General features: G+C 42.4%; 1 protein-coding gene across 1 annotated transcript in view; it reads right to left on the reverse strand.

Annotated features, from left to right (window-relative positions):
* Positions 1–16,687, reverse strand: part of mapk4 (mitogen-activated protein kinase 4) — an 84,531-nt gene that overhangs the window by 26,680 nt on the left and 41,164 nt on the right. The window contains exon 3 of the mRNA XM_033033521.1: positions 10,913–11,801. Within this exon, the coding sequence (XP_032889412.1) occupies positions 10,913–11,458 (546 nt within the window). The 5' untranslated portion in view covers positions 11,459–11,801. The remainder of the gene's footprint in view (positions 1–10,912; positions 11,802–16,687) is intronic.

A 16,687-nucleotide genomic window follows, 5' to 3' on the forward strand; every position in this document is an offset into this window, starting at 1 on the left:
CATTACTTGTGTCTTACGTAAATGCAACCCGTTTAAAATAAAATGGTGGTCTTTTTTGAAATCCAACTGGTTTAAAATAAAAGTTAATCAATGCAATAAGGAATTATTTTTTAAAATGCAAGTATTATTGAAAGAATGGCGCAACGTTAAAAATGAAATAAGTAAAGAAATGCAAGTGTTTTTGAAATGAAATGTTTAAAATAAAAGTCAATCAATGCAAAAGCGAATTATTTTTAAAAATGCAAATATTATTGAAAGAATCGTGCAACATTAATAATGAAATAAGTAAAGAAATGCAAGTATCATTGAAAGAATCGCGCACCGTTAAAAATAAATAAAAGCTTATCGTTAAAGAGAGCGAAGTTAGAGAAGTCAGAATGAAGCAGTCAGCTCTGAACTGAATCTTCACCCGACTGTCTTGGGAGAGGGTTTGAAGAACATTGTGGAAGAGTGACCATTGGCGAAGTTGCAGCGTGGACGAGTGAGCATTGGCGAAGTTGTTTTTAAAATGCAAGTGTTTTAAAATCTGGAAACTGCCGTTGGAGCGCTGGAGTGCCCCTTCCCCCCGGAGTGGCACGTCCTGCCTTGCCAGTGCATTGTGACGACACTCCGATTTAATCTGGAAACTGCCGTTGGTGCGCTGGAGTACCACTCTCCGCCTGGAGAGGCCCGTCCTGCTTTGTGAACTGCCGTTGGAGTGCTGGAGTGCCCCTCCCTCCTGTAGTGGCCCGTCTTGCCTTGCGAGTGCATTGTGACGTCGCTCGGATTTTTTTTTTCCAAAATGGGTGAGTTTGAAGAAATCGGGCTAATTTAAAAATTTCAACGATGAATAATTTCGGAAATATAGTTAGAAATGCGACAGGGAAGATGTTTATCGCCAATACGGGAAAAATGTGAGTAGGATGTGTGAAAATGGGAAGGCTGTGGCCTAGCGTTTGGAAGAAGATAGGAATTAACCAGATTGACACTCAGAGACACAAACAAGACAAAGGCTTTTAGTTATATAGAGATGTGCTGACAAGCTTTGTTTTTACCCAGAGAGTGGCGGGTGCGTGAAACACGCTGCCGGGGGTGATGGTGGGGGGGGGAGACAGATACAATAGTGGCATTTAAGAAACTTTTGGATAACCACATGGATATGCAAGGAATGGAGGGATGTGGATTATGTGCGGGCAGTTAAGGGTTTGTCTTGGCATCATGTTTGGCACAGACATTGTGGGCCAAAGTCATGTACCTCTGCTGTACTATTCAATATAACCCCACGTTATATTGAATAGTACAGCAGGTACTGTTTTCAGCCCAAGGAAGTGTTGTTTATGGGCAAGATGTAATGACAATTAATAATTAATGCTAGAAAACAATCAGAATTTGTTTCTAGACAATTACAAGTAAAGATTATCAAGTATAATGATTGTTGAAGGATTCAACATACAAAACACACACAATATCTTTAGTTTTCAAATCAGAGTCGGTCGTTTTTTGTCACTGAGCCATAAACCTGCTGACCCCTAAAAACAAAGTGTAATCCTATTCTGTGTGGAGAGAGGGGGCGGGCAGGTGAAAAATCCTCACAGCAAACCAGTCTTTGGAACTCTCATTAATTAAGTTAAGGGAGGAACACATTTTCAATCAGGTCATGATTGAGCAGGTGAAGAATCTATTCCAGAACAAATTTTGATGCTAACAAGAAACTCAGCCAATTATCGTTCTCAACCCCCATGCAATAAACATTTCTATTCATTTATTTCTTATATTTATGTTCCATAGTATGCACTATAACTTTCCTTAAGTTCCAATAATAAATAACTTTACCTACACGCACATTAATGCTGTCATATTTTATCACTGCCAATTAAACAATTTGTAGTTGGCAATTGGAATGCAAATTTAGGTATCCCGATAACAATGTTAAATTTGATGATAATATTGAAGTGTATAGAACTGATTAAGCAATCATTCAGTTGAAACTATGAACGTACTTTGCTTATTCTGCTTAATCAAATTGAGACTCAGTTGATAAATGATAGACTCGACCTTCAGTCCCATCCTTCTGTAATTAGCCCGGTCTCATTTTAACAATACGCCCTACACACAACCATGGTTTTCCTGCACTAGATATTGCAACACCATTATATTTTTTAAACTAGTTAAACAATTACAATGTATAATAATAATTAAAGAGTATCCAAATCACATGCACACAATGGAGGTTATCTGGCATAAGGTGCAGTACTGCAAAGGCACAAGTGTTTTTGAATACAACACAATTTTCATTTTCTCACAATACTGGTATCCCAATCTGAACCGCACCATCAAGTAAGATAAAGCCAAATAGTTCCTTTACCAAAGTTTGCAAACATTACATATTTGGTTGTAAATGGCAGCAGATAGTTAACAAACAGGAGAAGGGGATCCAATATCATCTCCATCCCCAGTAATGGAAGAACCCAGTGTAAGATAAAGCAGAAGCATTGCAACCATGCCCAGAAAAGACCAATATAGAAACTAGTCCTTTCCAATTCAAACTCAGTTCCGTAGACACTAACAGCAGAGCCTAAAGAACCAGACACCATCCAAGCTATAGTATAGAATACGTACATTTCAGAACTGGTTGTCCTTCCAGTTGAAGTGCTTAGTACATTTATATAACTGGCATTTACCAGACAGCATTGAAAATGCAGAGACACGAGAGACTGGAGATGCTCGAATCTAAAGTGATAATCTGCTGGAGGAACTCTGTGGTTAGAGCAGTATCTGTGAGGAAAAAGGAACAGTCAATGATGTGGGGTAAAACCCTGCATTAGAACTGGCTCAGGATTTCAACCCAAACCATCAACAATTCTTTCACAGCAGATGCTGCTCAAACTGCTGAGTTCCTTCAGCAGACTGTACCGTGGAAAATCTCACAAATATGGCTGATCTGCAAAGAGCAAGGCAAATCCTACCTAGTGAATTACTGCTCAGTTGACTGACATTGGAAGCTATCATAGGCAGCACTGTCAAGCAGCATTTATCAATATTCTGCTCACTGGCATGTTCAGGTTTATTATTGTCATGCATACCAAGGTACAGTGAGAAGCTTTATTTTGCATGCTATCCAAACATATCAGATATGTGTCTTTATAATGTGACAAAGGGGGTCAAATTTCAAATTCCTTCAAAAAAGTTGACAAGCACTTTATTGGGTTCATGACCAACATAGTATCAACAAAAAATAAGAAAAGATAGCATATTGATGTCAAGTTTCCGAAAATGGCATCAGAATACACAAATACATTTTGTGCAACAGTTGTCGCGTGGTGTCCACCAGTGACCTGGTTGGCACAGTAAGTGCACGTAATTCTTATTTCTTTCTATGTTTATGAATACCACATGGAACAATAAAATTGCAAACACCGTTCCCAGTTCATTCACCTGATCATGAATACTGCATCCATCTGAGTGGTCACCGCTACGCGCGTTACACGATCATACACACAAACGTATATTGCAGTGGACACTCAAAAGGTTTGGTGTCCCAGAAAACAAACGTAACATTATTAAGAGAAAACCCAAACATTTTCCCCAATGTGATCTAAACAGTACATTACCTTATGGATTTGAGCTATATCGATGGCCGATGATTCGTCAGAAGGTTTGATCTGGTATGATTTTTTAGTAAGTAAAATGTCTCCATCACGGTCGTTGTGGAGCTTCCCGAAGTTGACACGAAGGAATGAAGTTAGCGACTTGGTCCGTACGAAAGGTAAACAAGAGATAGTGTGTTGCCAAAACAAAGATTGGCTCAGTTTCTTAGTTTTGATGACTAATTTATGCCCAAAAAAATGTTTATTGACTTTAAAAAGTCAGAAAATATATCATAAACGGTCGTTGTGTTTTTGACACCACAATGTTTTTGATATATTAAACTTGAATATAAGAAAAAATAATTAACTCGCCCAAAAGTCACTACTACCATAGGATGTTTAAGAAGGAACTGCAGATGCTGGAAAATCGAAGGTAGTCAAAAATGCTGGAGAAACTCAGCGGGTGCAGCAGCACCTATGGAGCGAAGGAAATAGGCAAAGTTTCGGGGCGAAACCCTTCTTCAGACCTTCTACCATAGGATACTTTGTTGGGGTTTGTGAAAAGCAGTAGAGGTTTGGAGCCTCTGTGGTTTAACTTACGGAGGTACCGACCCCGATAAAGGTCGTTGTGACAATGGACACCAAGCATAACGACCGTTACGGGATCTTTGCTAGGCAGATCACCAGACGTGTCACTGTATTTTTCTCCTGGTATTGATGAAAGATGAAGATATTTCCCCAGATCATTATCAAGACATATATGTATGAGGGGCCATATCAAGTTTATTTATGAATTAAATATTCATGACTAAATGTGGCAGAGTTTTTATGTCACATTTTTGGTGTCCAAAATGGTGGTAAAATGATGAAAATTTGTCTATCTTGAAAAATGTTTTTGACTTTTGGTCTTGAAGTTATCTAATTGATATCTGTTATATATATATAAGGTTTCACATGATGGGAAATCTTGTTCCTCAAAATGTCCTCAGATGCACATATATCATCCATAAATTCAATCAATTCAAACTCGTACAATAGACAGAGCAAAGCAGAAGATACAAAGTGAAGAATATACTTCTAAGCATTGTAGTGCATCAGTTCCATAGACAAAGTTCATCTTCTGCAGTGGGGTAGAGGTGAATGACTGTTCACAAGCCTGATAGCAGAGGAGAAGAAGCTGTTGATCATATTGAATGGCGGTGCAGGCTCGAAGGGCCGAATGGCCTACTCCTGCACCTAATTTCTATGTTTCTATGTTCCTCAGTCCTCATGCTTTCAATCTTCTGCATCTACTGCTTGATGGGAGCAGGGACAAGAAGGAATGACCAGGATGAGACAAGTCTTTGATTACTTGATGGGTGGGCGGCGCGACCGACGTCGCAGCAGCCTCTGCAGTCCGCCTGTCTTTTTTTATTTTTTTGTCCCGTTGAGAGTATAGTTTGTAGTGAGTTTTAAAATGTGTATGTGTGGGGGGCGGGGGGGTGGGTGGGGGAAACTTTTAAATCTCTTCCCTGTACGGGGACCCGACCTTTCCCTGTCGGGTCTCCTTTGCCGTTGGGGCCTAGCGCCATGGAGCGGCCTCCAACCGGAACGACAGCTCAAGTCACGGAGCCGGCGGAGCTGCGGACATACCATCGTGGAGCAGGCCGGCTTCGGAGTGTGGAGAGCTGTGGTGGCTCGCTGCTGCGACCCGACTCCGGTGGATGGTGACACCGGGAGCTCGCGGGTCCCCGGTGGGAGACTGCTTCACGGAGCACCAGCAACGGCGACTTCTCCCACCCGAATTGCGGGGTTGAGAGTGACCTGGAGCGGGGCCTTACATCGCCCTGCGCGGCTTAAACAGCCACGGGACTTGCTAACGCCCGCCGGGGGCTCCAACATCAAGACCCGGAGCAGGGCCTTACATCGCCCGGCGCGGCTTTAAATGGCCGCGGACTTGCTAGCGCCTGCCGGGGGCTTTGACTTTGACTTCGGGAGAAGAATGGAGAGCAGGGGAGAGACAAGACTTTGCCTTCCATCACAGTGCGGAGGAGATTCACTGTGATGGATGTTTGTGTAAATTGTGTTGGTGTGTGTCTTGGTTCTTTTCTTGTATGACTGTAGAAACCAAATTTCGTTTGAACCTCATGTAAGGTTCAAATGACAAATAAATGGTATTGTATTGTATTGTATTATATTGGCAGCTTTGAAAAAGCACCAAGGTGGCAAAACCTAGGCATCCTGGTTCCACATCTTGCACTAGGATGCCCAGATTCCTCGGCATCTCAGAACTCTGCAATCAGTTAATATGCTTCTCATTTATTTCTCCTGCCCAAGTAGACTCTACTTTCTGTTATATGGCCAATCCTTGACCCTTTCTAGTTGTACATTATCTTTAATGCCATCACCTGTTATCTTGTGCAGTGATTTTTTTTTTAAGGTGACATATTGGATACTTTTGGGAAATCCAACAAATCCTTCTGCCTGCAAATGGGATCATCCCAATGGAAATGGGATGCCATCTTCTTTTAAGTGTTATGTGTCTAAATTTAATCTTATCTGGGATGAATAGGTTAGGTAATCATGTTTGGGTGAAATCATGCCAATCGTACATTTAGATTGAGTACTTGCAGTTGCAATGTGCACTGGCTCACCTGATGTTCTCCTCAGTCCGATGCACACTGTTCATCTCAATTATTGCACCGCATGTATTTAAGGTGAATTGCAACTCAAAGCTGCAGATATTGATGATAGGGCATTGAGTATAGAAATTGTAGTTGTTGGTGCAGCTGCACTAGGGGTATTGTGTACAGCCTTGGTGACCCGACTGCAGGAAATGCATCATTAAGCAGGAAAGAATGAAAGGTGATTTATAAACATACTGCCAGAACTTGAGGACATGAGCCATGGGGAGAGCTGGGGGCAATCTGGGACTTAATTCTTAGCAGTATAATAGACTGAGGGGTAATATAGAGCTGTATAAAACCATGAGCTGCAGAGGTTGGGAGAATACACACAGACCTTTTCACATTGTTGGGGAATCAAAAACTGGAAGGCATATGTTTAACATGAAAAGGGAAAAATTTAATAGGAACTTGAGGGGCAACTTTTTCAAACAGAGGTTGGTATGTATCTGGAACGAGTTGCCAGAAAGAGTGGTTGTGGCAGTTACAATAATAACATTTAAAAAACACTTGGACAGGAAAAGTTGAGAGGGATATGGGTCCATCTCAGGCAAATGGGAGAAGCTTAGATGGGCATCTTGGTCAGCATGGACTCGGTCTATGACAATGACTGCCATGGAACAGGCACAGCACACTGTGTTCTTGCTTCACTTGAGATTTAAATGGACGCACTGTTGACATTGGGAGAACGGCTTCAGAACCAACTGCAGACCTGCCAAAGTCACAGAGTGTGCTAAAACAATTGGCAGTGCTTACTGCACCCTAGTAGGTTTAGTACGCTGGGCTTCCAGTTTCCTGAGGGCCAAGAAGCAAATGGGGATCAACTGCAGCAGGAGGAGGAGGACAATGAATATTCCCAGAACAGGGGTCCATCTTCCAGCCAGGAAATAGATGGAATTATTTCAAAATTAGCACAGTTAAACTTTTCATGACAACCTGACTTCCTAGGAATCAGCCTATGAACCTTTTCTGAATTGCCCCAATGTAATTATATCACCCCATAAAAAAAGATAATCAGCCTATCTGCAGTAATGCAGGTGTGGCCTTATCAGTGTCCTATACAGGTCCATAGTTTTATCCCACATTCCCTTTGGATTCAAGGCCAATATTCCATTTGTCTTGCTTGCATGAATATTGATTTCTCTAACTCCAAGTAATCCTTGCATCCCCACTCTCTCTCTGTCCTATCCCACCCGAGTTGTTTCACTGTTGTCCTGGTGAGTTTCATAAGGTCATAAGTGATAGGAACAAAATTAGGCCATTCAGCCCATCAAGTCTGCCCTGCCATTCAATCATGGCTGATGTATCTCTCCCGCCAAACCCTATTCTCCTGCCTTATCCCCATAACCCCTGACACCTGTACTAATCAAGAATCTATCTATCTCTGCCTTAAAAATGCCAATTGACTTGGCCTCCACAGCTTTCTGTCGCAATGAATTCCACACATTCGCCACCCTAAAGACCAAAATATTCCTCATCTCCTTCCTAAAAGGAATGTTTGTTAATTCTGAGGCTATGACCTCTGGTCCTAGACTCTCCCACTTGTGGAAACATCCTCTCCACACACATTCTATCTAGGCCTTTCACAATTCGGTAGGTTTCAATGAGATCCCCCTCATTCTTCTAAACTCCAGTGAGTAGAGGCACAGTGCCGTCGAACGCTCATCATATGTAAAACCCACTCATACCTGGGATCCTGATTAACCTGATGAACAAAACAATACTTTGATGGTTAGCAGTTCACCTTCACATACCTATGAGATCATTAAATTTCTTGTAACAAGGCTCTGTTGAGTATGGACACTCACTCCTGCAGACGACCCTGCAGCAACTCTCTGTGATGGTCTTGTTATGTTTCATGTACCACCTACAACATTAATCAAAGTTCCTGCTTCCTATCATGTATCTCACTGTCGTAGGTCTAGTCGTAGCCAGTCGTAGTAGGTCGTGATGCTAGTCCTAGGTAGTTGAAGGTAATTAAAAAAAAAAAACCTGGGAGCCATTTTTTAGTGAGAAAAAAATGCAGACATGACATCATTTTACCAGGTGATCATTTGAGCTGTAGACACTCGTCACTGGTCTTTCTTGGTTTTCGGTGTGGTCCTCTGAGGTGGAAGGGGGTGGTGTTCATTCATGGACCAATTTGCCAGAGACTATCCTCGAGTAAAACGTACATGGTCGAAGCCAGTCTTCAACATAGTCGAAGGAGGTCTTCTTCATAGTCGAGGGTCTTCAGCGTAGTCGTAGGAGGCCGTACACATAGTCATGGAAGTTCGTAGGTCACCGCGACCTTGATTTTAAAAAGTCGCTTAAGGTCGCCAGAGGTCGCGGTGGAGGTCTCCTAAGTGGGACAGGCCCTTAAGTGTCACCAGCTGTGCTGAGTTGAGTGTAGTCCTGCTGGGAACTGAACAGGTTTCATTTCAGTGTTTCTTTCACAGTAAGAATGAAACATGCTAATGTTCTTGCATTCTTAGATAAAAAACTATTTCACAACTTTGTAAGGAGGACCTGCATTTGTGCAGGGAATTAGCTCAATATTCAGAAGGTGTTTGTGGAGTCTTATTTAACAATAATCTGACCAGTGTTTGGTGAAAAAAACAAACACAATTCTTGGTTCTTTTGCTTCAATGATCAGCATTTGCTCAGTGCCTTGGTAATTTTTACTTATTTACACATGCATTATTAATACAAGTTGTTGTGTCGCTCAAAATGGGTAATAGTCTCAAACATTAACTACACTGTTACTTTGTCCTAAGACTCTCAAACCATTTAATTTGCAATTGTAAGTGACTCATGACCAAAAATGCTGTTGCTTTATGTTCGTAAACTGAGTTTAACAAAGTGTTGGGAGATTGTTTTTTGTTCCACTCAATATATACTGAAATTAATTTACTCACCAGTTGACCTGTAACTGACCTACATTTTAATTGTAAAGACCAGTTGACTAAAAAGGAAGTGCTTCTGCCACCCTCTTCCCCAAAATTCTCAAGTCCTCTCTAATTAAATTGGCTATGATCCAACCTTTGCAACCCCATCCAAATAACCATTGTTGATTGATGCCATTGTGGCAGCAACGCCCGTGTCAGCTGAGGAGTAGGGAGCTGTATGCAGAAGAATAAACACGTCTAGAGCACACAACTTGTGTCCGACTAATTGTGGCGGGGACTGGCAGGAGTCCAGTCAAAAACTAGTCGGACACAAGTTGTGTGCTCTGGATGTGTTTATTCTTCTGCATACAGCTCCCTCCTCCTCAGCTGACACGGGCGTTGCCCGGCGTTAAATAACTCAGATACCGACCCCGTGACTCGCGCCTCCCCCACCAAGACGCCGCCCTCTAGAGCCGATGGTTCGTCATGACCTCGGATTGCTATCAGGTGCTGCCACACCATGCACCACACCACTATCAGGTGCCCCACACCATGCACCACACCACTATCAGGTGCCCCACACCATGCACCACACCATGCACCACACCATGCATCACACCACTATCAGGTGCCCCACACCATGCACCACACCACTATCAGGTACCCCACACCATGCACCACACCACTATCAGGTGCCCCACACCACTATCAGGTGCCCCACACCATGCACCACACCACTATCAGGTGCCCCACACCATGCACCACATCACTATCAGGTGCCCCACACCATGCACCACACCACTATCAGGTACCCCACACCATGCACCACATCACTATCAGGTGCCCCACACCATGCACCACACCACTATCAGGTGCTGCCACACTGAGCTCATTCACAGCCCAATATTTCTTTGGAGGTAAATTTGCCTAACTGTGAAAAACTTTTTCACACAGAGGGTTGTGAATCTGTGGAATTCTCTGCCTCAGAAGGCAGTGGAGGCCAATTCTCTGGATGCTTTCAAGAGAGAGTTAAATAGAGCGTTTAAAGATAGCGGAGTCAGGGTATATGAGGAGAAGGCAGGAACGGGGTAATAGTTGTGGATGATCAGCCATGATCACTGTGAATGGTGGTGGTGGCTCGAAGGGCCGAATTGGCCTACTCCTGCACCTACTGTCTATTGATTAGACAACTTTTAGGTTTCCTTCTCAAAAGAGCATAAAAGATCTTTTTTTAAAAACTTACATTCCCATTGCACCTTCCTTGACCTCGTCGTCCAAGATATGTCAGTGGAGTACTACCGAGATGATAATGATACTGGTCTTTTATTTCCAGATTTCTCTTGCCACAGTAAAATTAAATTTAACAAACTCTTGGATTATTAATCCAAATCTCTGGATTACAGTCAAATCGTATTTATAATTGTAACAGTACAAAATCAACTTGTTTAAGGACTTATGACATTTCCAATTTGTAATAGGAAAGGAAATACAATCTCCTATTGATTCTTTTGGTCCAGCAGCAGAGTTCTGTCTCAGCATCCAGAGAGACGAGTTCCAAACCCATGAAGGCAATTACAAAATTTAGATTCAAGTAATTAAATAACTCTCGAATACTAATTCAGCAATATTAATCAAGAAACTACTGGATTGTTGTAAATATCCATTTGAATCGCTAATGTCCACAGGGATGATCAGATATCTCTACCCAATCCCGCCTGTATGTGACTCTCAAATCAATTAGAGATTGAGTCTAGAAGCCAGCATTGCTAACTTCATCTGCATTCCACGAACAAATAAAATAAAAAGAATCACTTACTTTATGTGAGTAATGTGGGTCCACAATCCTCGCCAATCCAAAGTCCCCGATCTTCAACACAAGGTCTTCGGTATTGATAAAGATATTGGCAGGCTTTAGATCCCTGTGCAGTATGTTGGCTGAGTGTATGTACTTAAGTCCTCGAAGTAGCTGATACATAAAAAGCTTAGCATGCTCCTCTGAAAGGGGTCCCTGCTCCAAAAGGCGAGCAAGGTCAGTGTCCATATGTTCTAGCACTATATACACCATGCTCAACCTATAAACATCTTGAGGTATATCACTTCCCTTGGGACCAAGAACCTCAAAGACCTTTACTACGTTGTCATGATCCAATCGACGGATAATTTTGATTTCCCGCAGAGCATGTTTTAGACTTTGAGCATCACTAATAGTGATTTTCTTCACTGCAACTTTGCGGTAGCTTTGGCTGTCTATTGCCGCAAATACCAAACCATTGGCGCCGTACCCCAAAGGCTGCAAGTCAATGTAACGTGCACCTAGATCAAAGCCATGGACTTGGGAGGCACAGTCAAAGTTTTCTGCCATTTCCCTGGTGAATAATTATTTCACAGTGGAGGTTAAGGGTTATTTTCATCCAGAAGCCTTTTAAAAATATTGGATTATTTTTCCAATGAACAGTTACGCAAAATATACGATACTCAGCTGAAGAGAATTAACTTTTGGTGGGCATGGCTTTGGATGATATTCCTGGGATGTTGAGTGCCTGCAAGAATTCCCACAGGGCTATACAAAGCAGAGCAGACACATGGTTGTCTTGTTCAACAGTGGGTTCTATAAATGTACTTCACGGCTCCTTGAGATTTTTATTGCCGTTTGTTTCTGTTGTGTTAGAGTAACAGTTTAGCCTTAATCCACTCCAAATCTTCTCCTGTTAGAGAAAAAAAAATTACTTCAATAAAACCAAAATCTGCTTACTATAACATGAAGGATTGAAATAATGAAATGCTGTTAAACAATTCCTTTAAAAACATCCAGTAATGCCCTTACTTTTGGCATTAAGGGTTCCAGTTTCTGGAATTTTAATCAGAATTTATGATTGCATTATTTTAGCATGCCTAGAGCAACTCTTTAAATTGAATTACACAGTTTTTGCACATTATGCATGCATGCTGGAAGCAAAGAGGCTATTTAAGAAATACGAGCAGGAGCAGGCCATTCAGCTCATCGTACTCATTCTACCCAACAGCAGGATCATGGCTGTTCTTTTGCCTCAGTTCCATTTTCCAACATCAACCCATTTCCCTCGATATCCTCAATATTTTGGCCTTGAATATACAGTGACGGAGCCTCCCTACCATTTGAGAAGAAAACTGCAAAAGATTCACTTATTTATGATAGCATTTCTTCCCATTTCTGTACTGAATGGCCAATAACTTATTTTCAGACTGAGACTCCTGTTTGTCGACAGCTAAACGAGCTATCGCTAATCCTGCAATTACCCTGTTAAATTCTGAAGAATTTTGTACATTTTACCCCTCTTTTAAAAAAATTGAGACTATATACCCCAAGCCATAATTTGTTCTTATAAATCTGCATCCCAGCAATCAATTTGGTGTACCCCAGCTTTAATTCCTCTATCACATGTATTACATTCCTTAGTGAATATTGTGCACAATATCCCAGATGTGGTCTTACCAAAGCTCTAAATAAATGGATAAAGAAATTTCTATTCATGAACACAAATCCCCTTGTATTAGATTGAAGAAGGTGCTCAGCACAAAATGCTATTTGTCCATTTCTCTCCACAGATGCTGCTTGATTTGTTGAGTTCCTCAATCAAGGATTAGAGGGTAAGATTTAGCTGGAACCTGAGTGGCAACTTTTTCCACACACAGGGTGGTAGGTATATGGAATAAGCTGTCAGAGAACATTTAAAAGACATTTTTGAAAGATACATGGATAGGAAAGATTTAACGGAATATGGGTCAGGCTCAGGCAAATAGGACTAGCTTAGACCCAGTATCTTGGTCAACATGGAGGAGTTGGGAAAAGGCTCTGTTTCAGTGCTATATCATTCTGATTCTATCATGTGATTTGGGAATATCTGATGCCATTCTCCCATTGCTACGGATTGTGAATCTAAAACAACCCACACAATAACATGGTGAGGTGGTTTATTCACAACATATGTTTAGCTGGTTAAAGGGGCAGCTTGCCAAGTGCAGTTAAAAATCATCATTGAATGTTGAACTATAGTCACAAACTCATCACATAACATTGTGGAGGAACTAGAGCAAATGCAAAGCCGTTTTTCCTCATTACATTCTCTATGTTGATGATCGTCTCACTGTCTTTCTCAGCACTAATGGATACAAGGGGTGATGTCAAGGCACAGCAATTATTGGTTCAATGCTGATTCCCCAGTGACCACGTGCTTCTCCTAAATTGCTCTGAATTTCTCCATCTTCCAGATGTGCTGGAGATGGGCAGCAAATGAATCAGAGAAGTGTTCGGTATGTGAGAAAGTGAGTGTGGGTTGCAGGGAAAGAAGAGAGGGAAGGAGCTGATGGGGTATTCTGCTTGGAACTGGCAAACATCTGATGGGTTGAATGTCTTCCTTCAATCAATTGAAAAAGAAAGGCAAGATAGAACATGAAAGTAGGCTGCAAGTAACGTACAATCAGAGATATGGGGTTTGTGCTGGAAAATGAGACTGTGGATCAAGGTCAGCTAAATGGCAGTGCAGGGTTAAGGGGCTGGGTGAGCTCATTCTCCTAATCCTTCGGCTCTCTCATTTTTCCGTATTGTAAAAGTAAGAACAAACATAGCAAGATACTGAAAATACTTATCTTGAATAGAAACATCGAAACATAGAAAATAGGTGCAGGACGAGGCCATTCGGCCCTTCGAGCCAGCAGCGCCATTCATTGTGATCATGGCTGATCGTCCCCTATCAATAACCCGTGCCTGCCTTCTTCCCATATCCCTTGACTCCACTAGCCCCAAGAGCTCTATCTAACTCTCTCTTAAATCCATCCAGTGACTTGGCATCCACTGCCCTCTGTGGCAGGGAATTCCATAAATTCACAACTCTCTGGGTGAAAACGTTTTTTCTCACCTCAGTCTTAAATGACCTCCCCTTTATTCTAAGACGGTGGCCCCTGGTTCTGGACTCGCCCAACATTGGGAACATGTTTCCTGCATCTAGCTTGTCCAGTCCTTTTATAATTTTATATGTTTCTATAAGATCTCCCCTCATCCTTCTAAACTCCTGTGAATTCAAGCCTAGTCTTTTCAATCTTTCCTCATATGAGTCGTGATGTGGCTAATCTTCCTTGTGTAAATCGTTACAGCCTGCCTTCCTCTCGAGTCAGTCACATAGCACAGAAACAAGTCCATCGGTCCAGCCCGTCCAGGCCAACCAAGATTCCCACCCAAACTAATCCCATTTCCCTGCGTTTGGCCCATATTCCTTTAAACTTCGCCTATCCATGTACCTGTCCAAATGTATTTTAAATGCCATTATAGTACCTGCCTCAACAATCTCCTCTAGAAACTCATTCCACATATCCACCACCCTATAACTGAAAAAGTTGTCCCTCAGATTCCTATTACATCTCACCCCTCTCACTTCATTCCTACGTTTTCTGACTTTTGATTCCCCCGTCCTGGTTAAAAGACTCTGTGCATTCACCCTACCTATTCCCCACATGTCTGTAAACATCTCTATAAGGTTGCAATTCAACCTCCAGCACTCCAAGGAATAAAGTCCTAGTCTGCTCAAACTCTCCCTATGGGCTAGGCCCTTGACTGTTGGCAATATCCTCATAAATCTTCTCTGCACCTTTTCCAGCTTAAACAGGGTGATAAATCTGAGCACAATAGTCCTTATGTGACCTCACTAACATCTTGCACAAATGTCTAATAATGTTCCAATTTCTATACTGAAATACCTTGAACGATGAATGCCAATGTACCAAAAGCATTTTTTAACATTCTATCTGCCTGTGATGCCACTTTTAGGAAACTATGTACCCGTACTTCTAGTCACCCTTGACCCTACGGTTCACTGAAAAGGTTCTGCACTGGTTTGACTTCACAAAATGCAACACAGGCGTTAAACTCCACTTTATGCCATTCCTCAGGCCACTCGCCCAGCTGATCAAGATCCAGCTATAATTTTTGATAACCACCTTCACTAGCCGCGATACCACCTACGTTAACGTCATCTACAAACTTACTCCCCATGCCTCCTACATTCTAATCCAAATTGTCGACGTAAACCACAAACAGCAGTGGGCCTAGCACAACGGGTGGCAAATCTGTGGAATTCATTGCCACAGGCTGCTGTGGAGGCCAAGTCTTTAGGTATTTTTTAAAGTGGAGATTGACAGATTGTTGATTATTAAGGGTATCAAAGGTTATGGGGAGAAGGCAGGAGAATGGGGTTGAGAGGGAAAGATGGATCGATCGTGATTGAATGGTGGAGTAGACTCGATGGGCCGAATGGCCTAATTCTGCTTCCATGACTTTGAACTGATGAGCACCGATCTCTGACGCACACCACCAGTCATAGACCTCCAGTCAGGGAAATAGCCGTGCACCACCACCCTGTGATTCCTTCCATGAAGCCAATTCTGAATCGGGTTATGTAGCTCTCCCTAGATACCATGTGATCTAACTTTCCAGACCAGCCTACCATGCGGAACCCTATCAAAGGCCTTGCTGAAGTCCATATAGACAACACCTATGTCCTTGTCCACGTTTTGGTTACTACAGCAACTTCTGCATCGGGCCTGTTATGTTCAGACATTGTCTGGTTCCTGCTGTGGAAGAAGTTGCAGATAGCTGGAGGGGCAACTCAGGTAGCTTGGCCAAGAAAGCCTTATTTCAGACTGCACAGTTCGCCATTAATGCCAGCATTGTGGGCAACACTGAGGCCACTATCCATGGCTGTGGTGGGATGCTGTCTTCCAGATCGGAAATTTGATTTGTACTCCATGAACTTGAGTACTGGATGGATGATCAGCCATGATCACAATGATCAGCCATGATCACGATGAATGGCGGTGCTGGCTCGAAGGGCCGAATGGCCTCCTCCTGCACCTATTTTCTATGTTTCTATGGAAGGGTACTCTGAGGTTCAGATTTTGTTCACAAAGCTGGTCCTCTAGCTCGGTCTTCTGGTGCACAGAGGGCTCCAGCCACCATACCTTCCATGGACAGCTCTGGCTGTCGCAGTGAAAGACACAGAGGACCCAAGCGATTTAGCCTCCAAATCACATCATGTGGCTGCGGATATGTTAGGTGTCCCAGTTTGACTATACTGAGCTGTGCACTTAAGCGGAAAGGAAATCAATCGTTCTGAGTGACCAGAGAGAAATATTCAAATGAGACATGTGAATTATCAGAACCCTGGGGTTTGAGGAATTAACCAAAGAGCATATTTAGCACAAGGGATAGCTCTTGGAGGACAATTACTTTCCTTCCCCCAAATGCTTGTGTGCTGCAAGTGCTGCCAAAGCATACTTACAAGAAGCACAGATTTGCTAATCACCGTATGGTTCAGTTGAGGATCCCACTCCATTTATTAAGGAATAATAACTGCTGGAGGAACTCAGCAGGTCAAGCAGCATCAGTGGTGGCAAAGTGCCAGCATCTATAGTCTCTTGTGTCTCTATTTAATAAGAGTTCAGATCAAAAGCCTGTTTGCCCAAGTGCAACAGTCCTTGACCACATTCAGATTTGAGATGATATGTGATGTTAATGCTTTATGTGCCAATCCATAGCTACAAGAGTAGTTTAACCGGAGCC

Source organism: Amblyraja radiata, chromosome 1 (assembly GCF_010909765.2).
Source record: "Amblyraja radiata isolate CabotCenter1 chromosome 1, sAmbRad1.1.pri, whole genome shotgun sequence".
Taxonomy (NCBI): Eukaryota; Metazoa; Chordata; class Chondrichthyes; order Rajiformes; family Rajidae; genus Amblyraja; species Amblyraja radiata.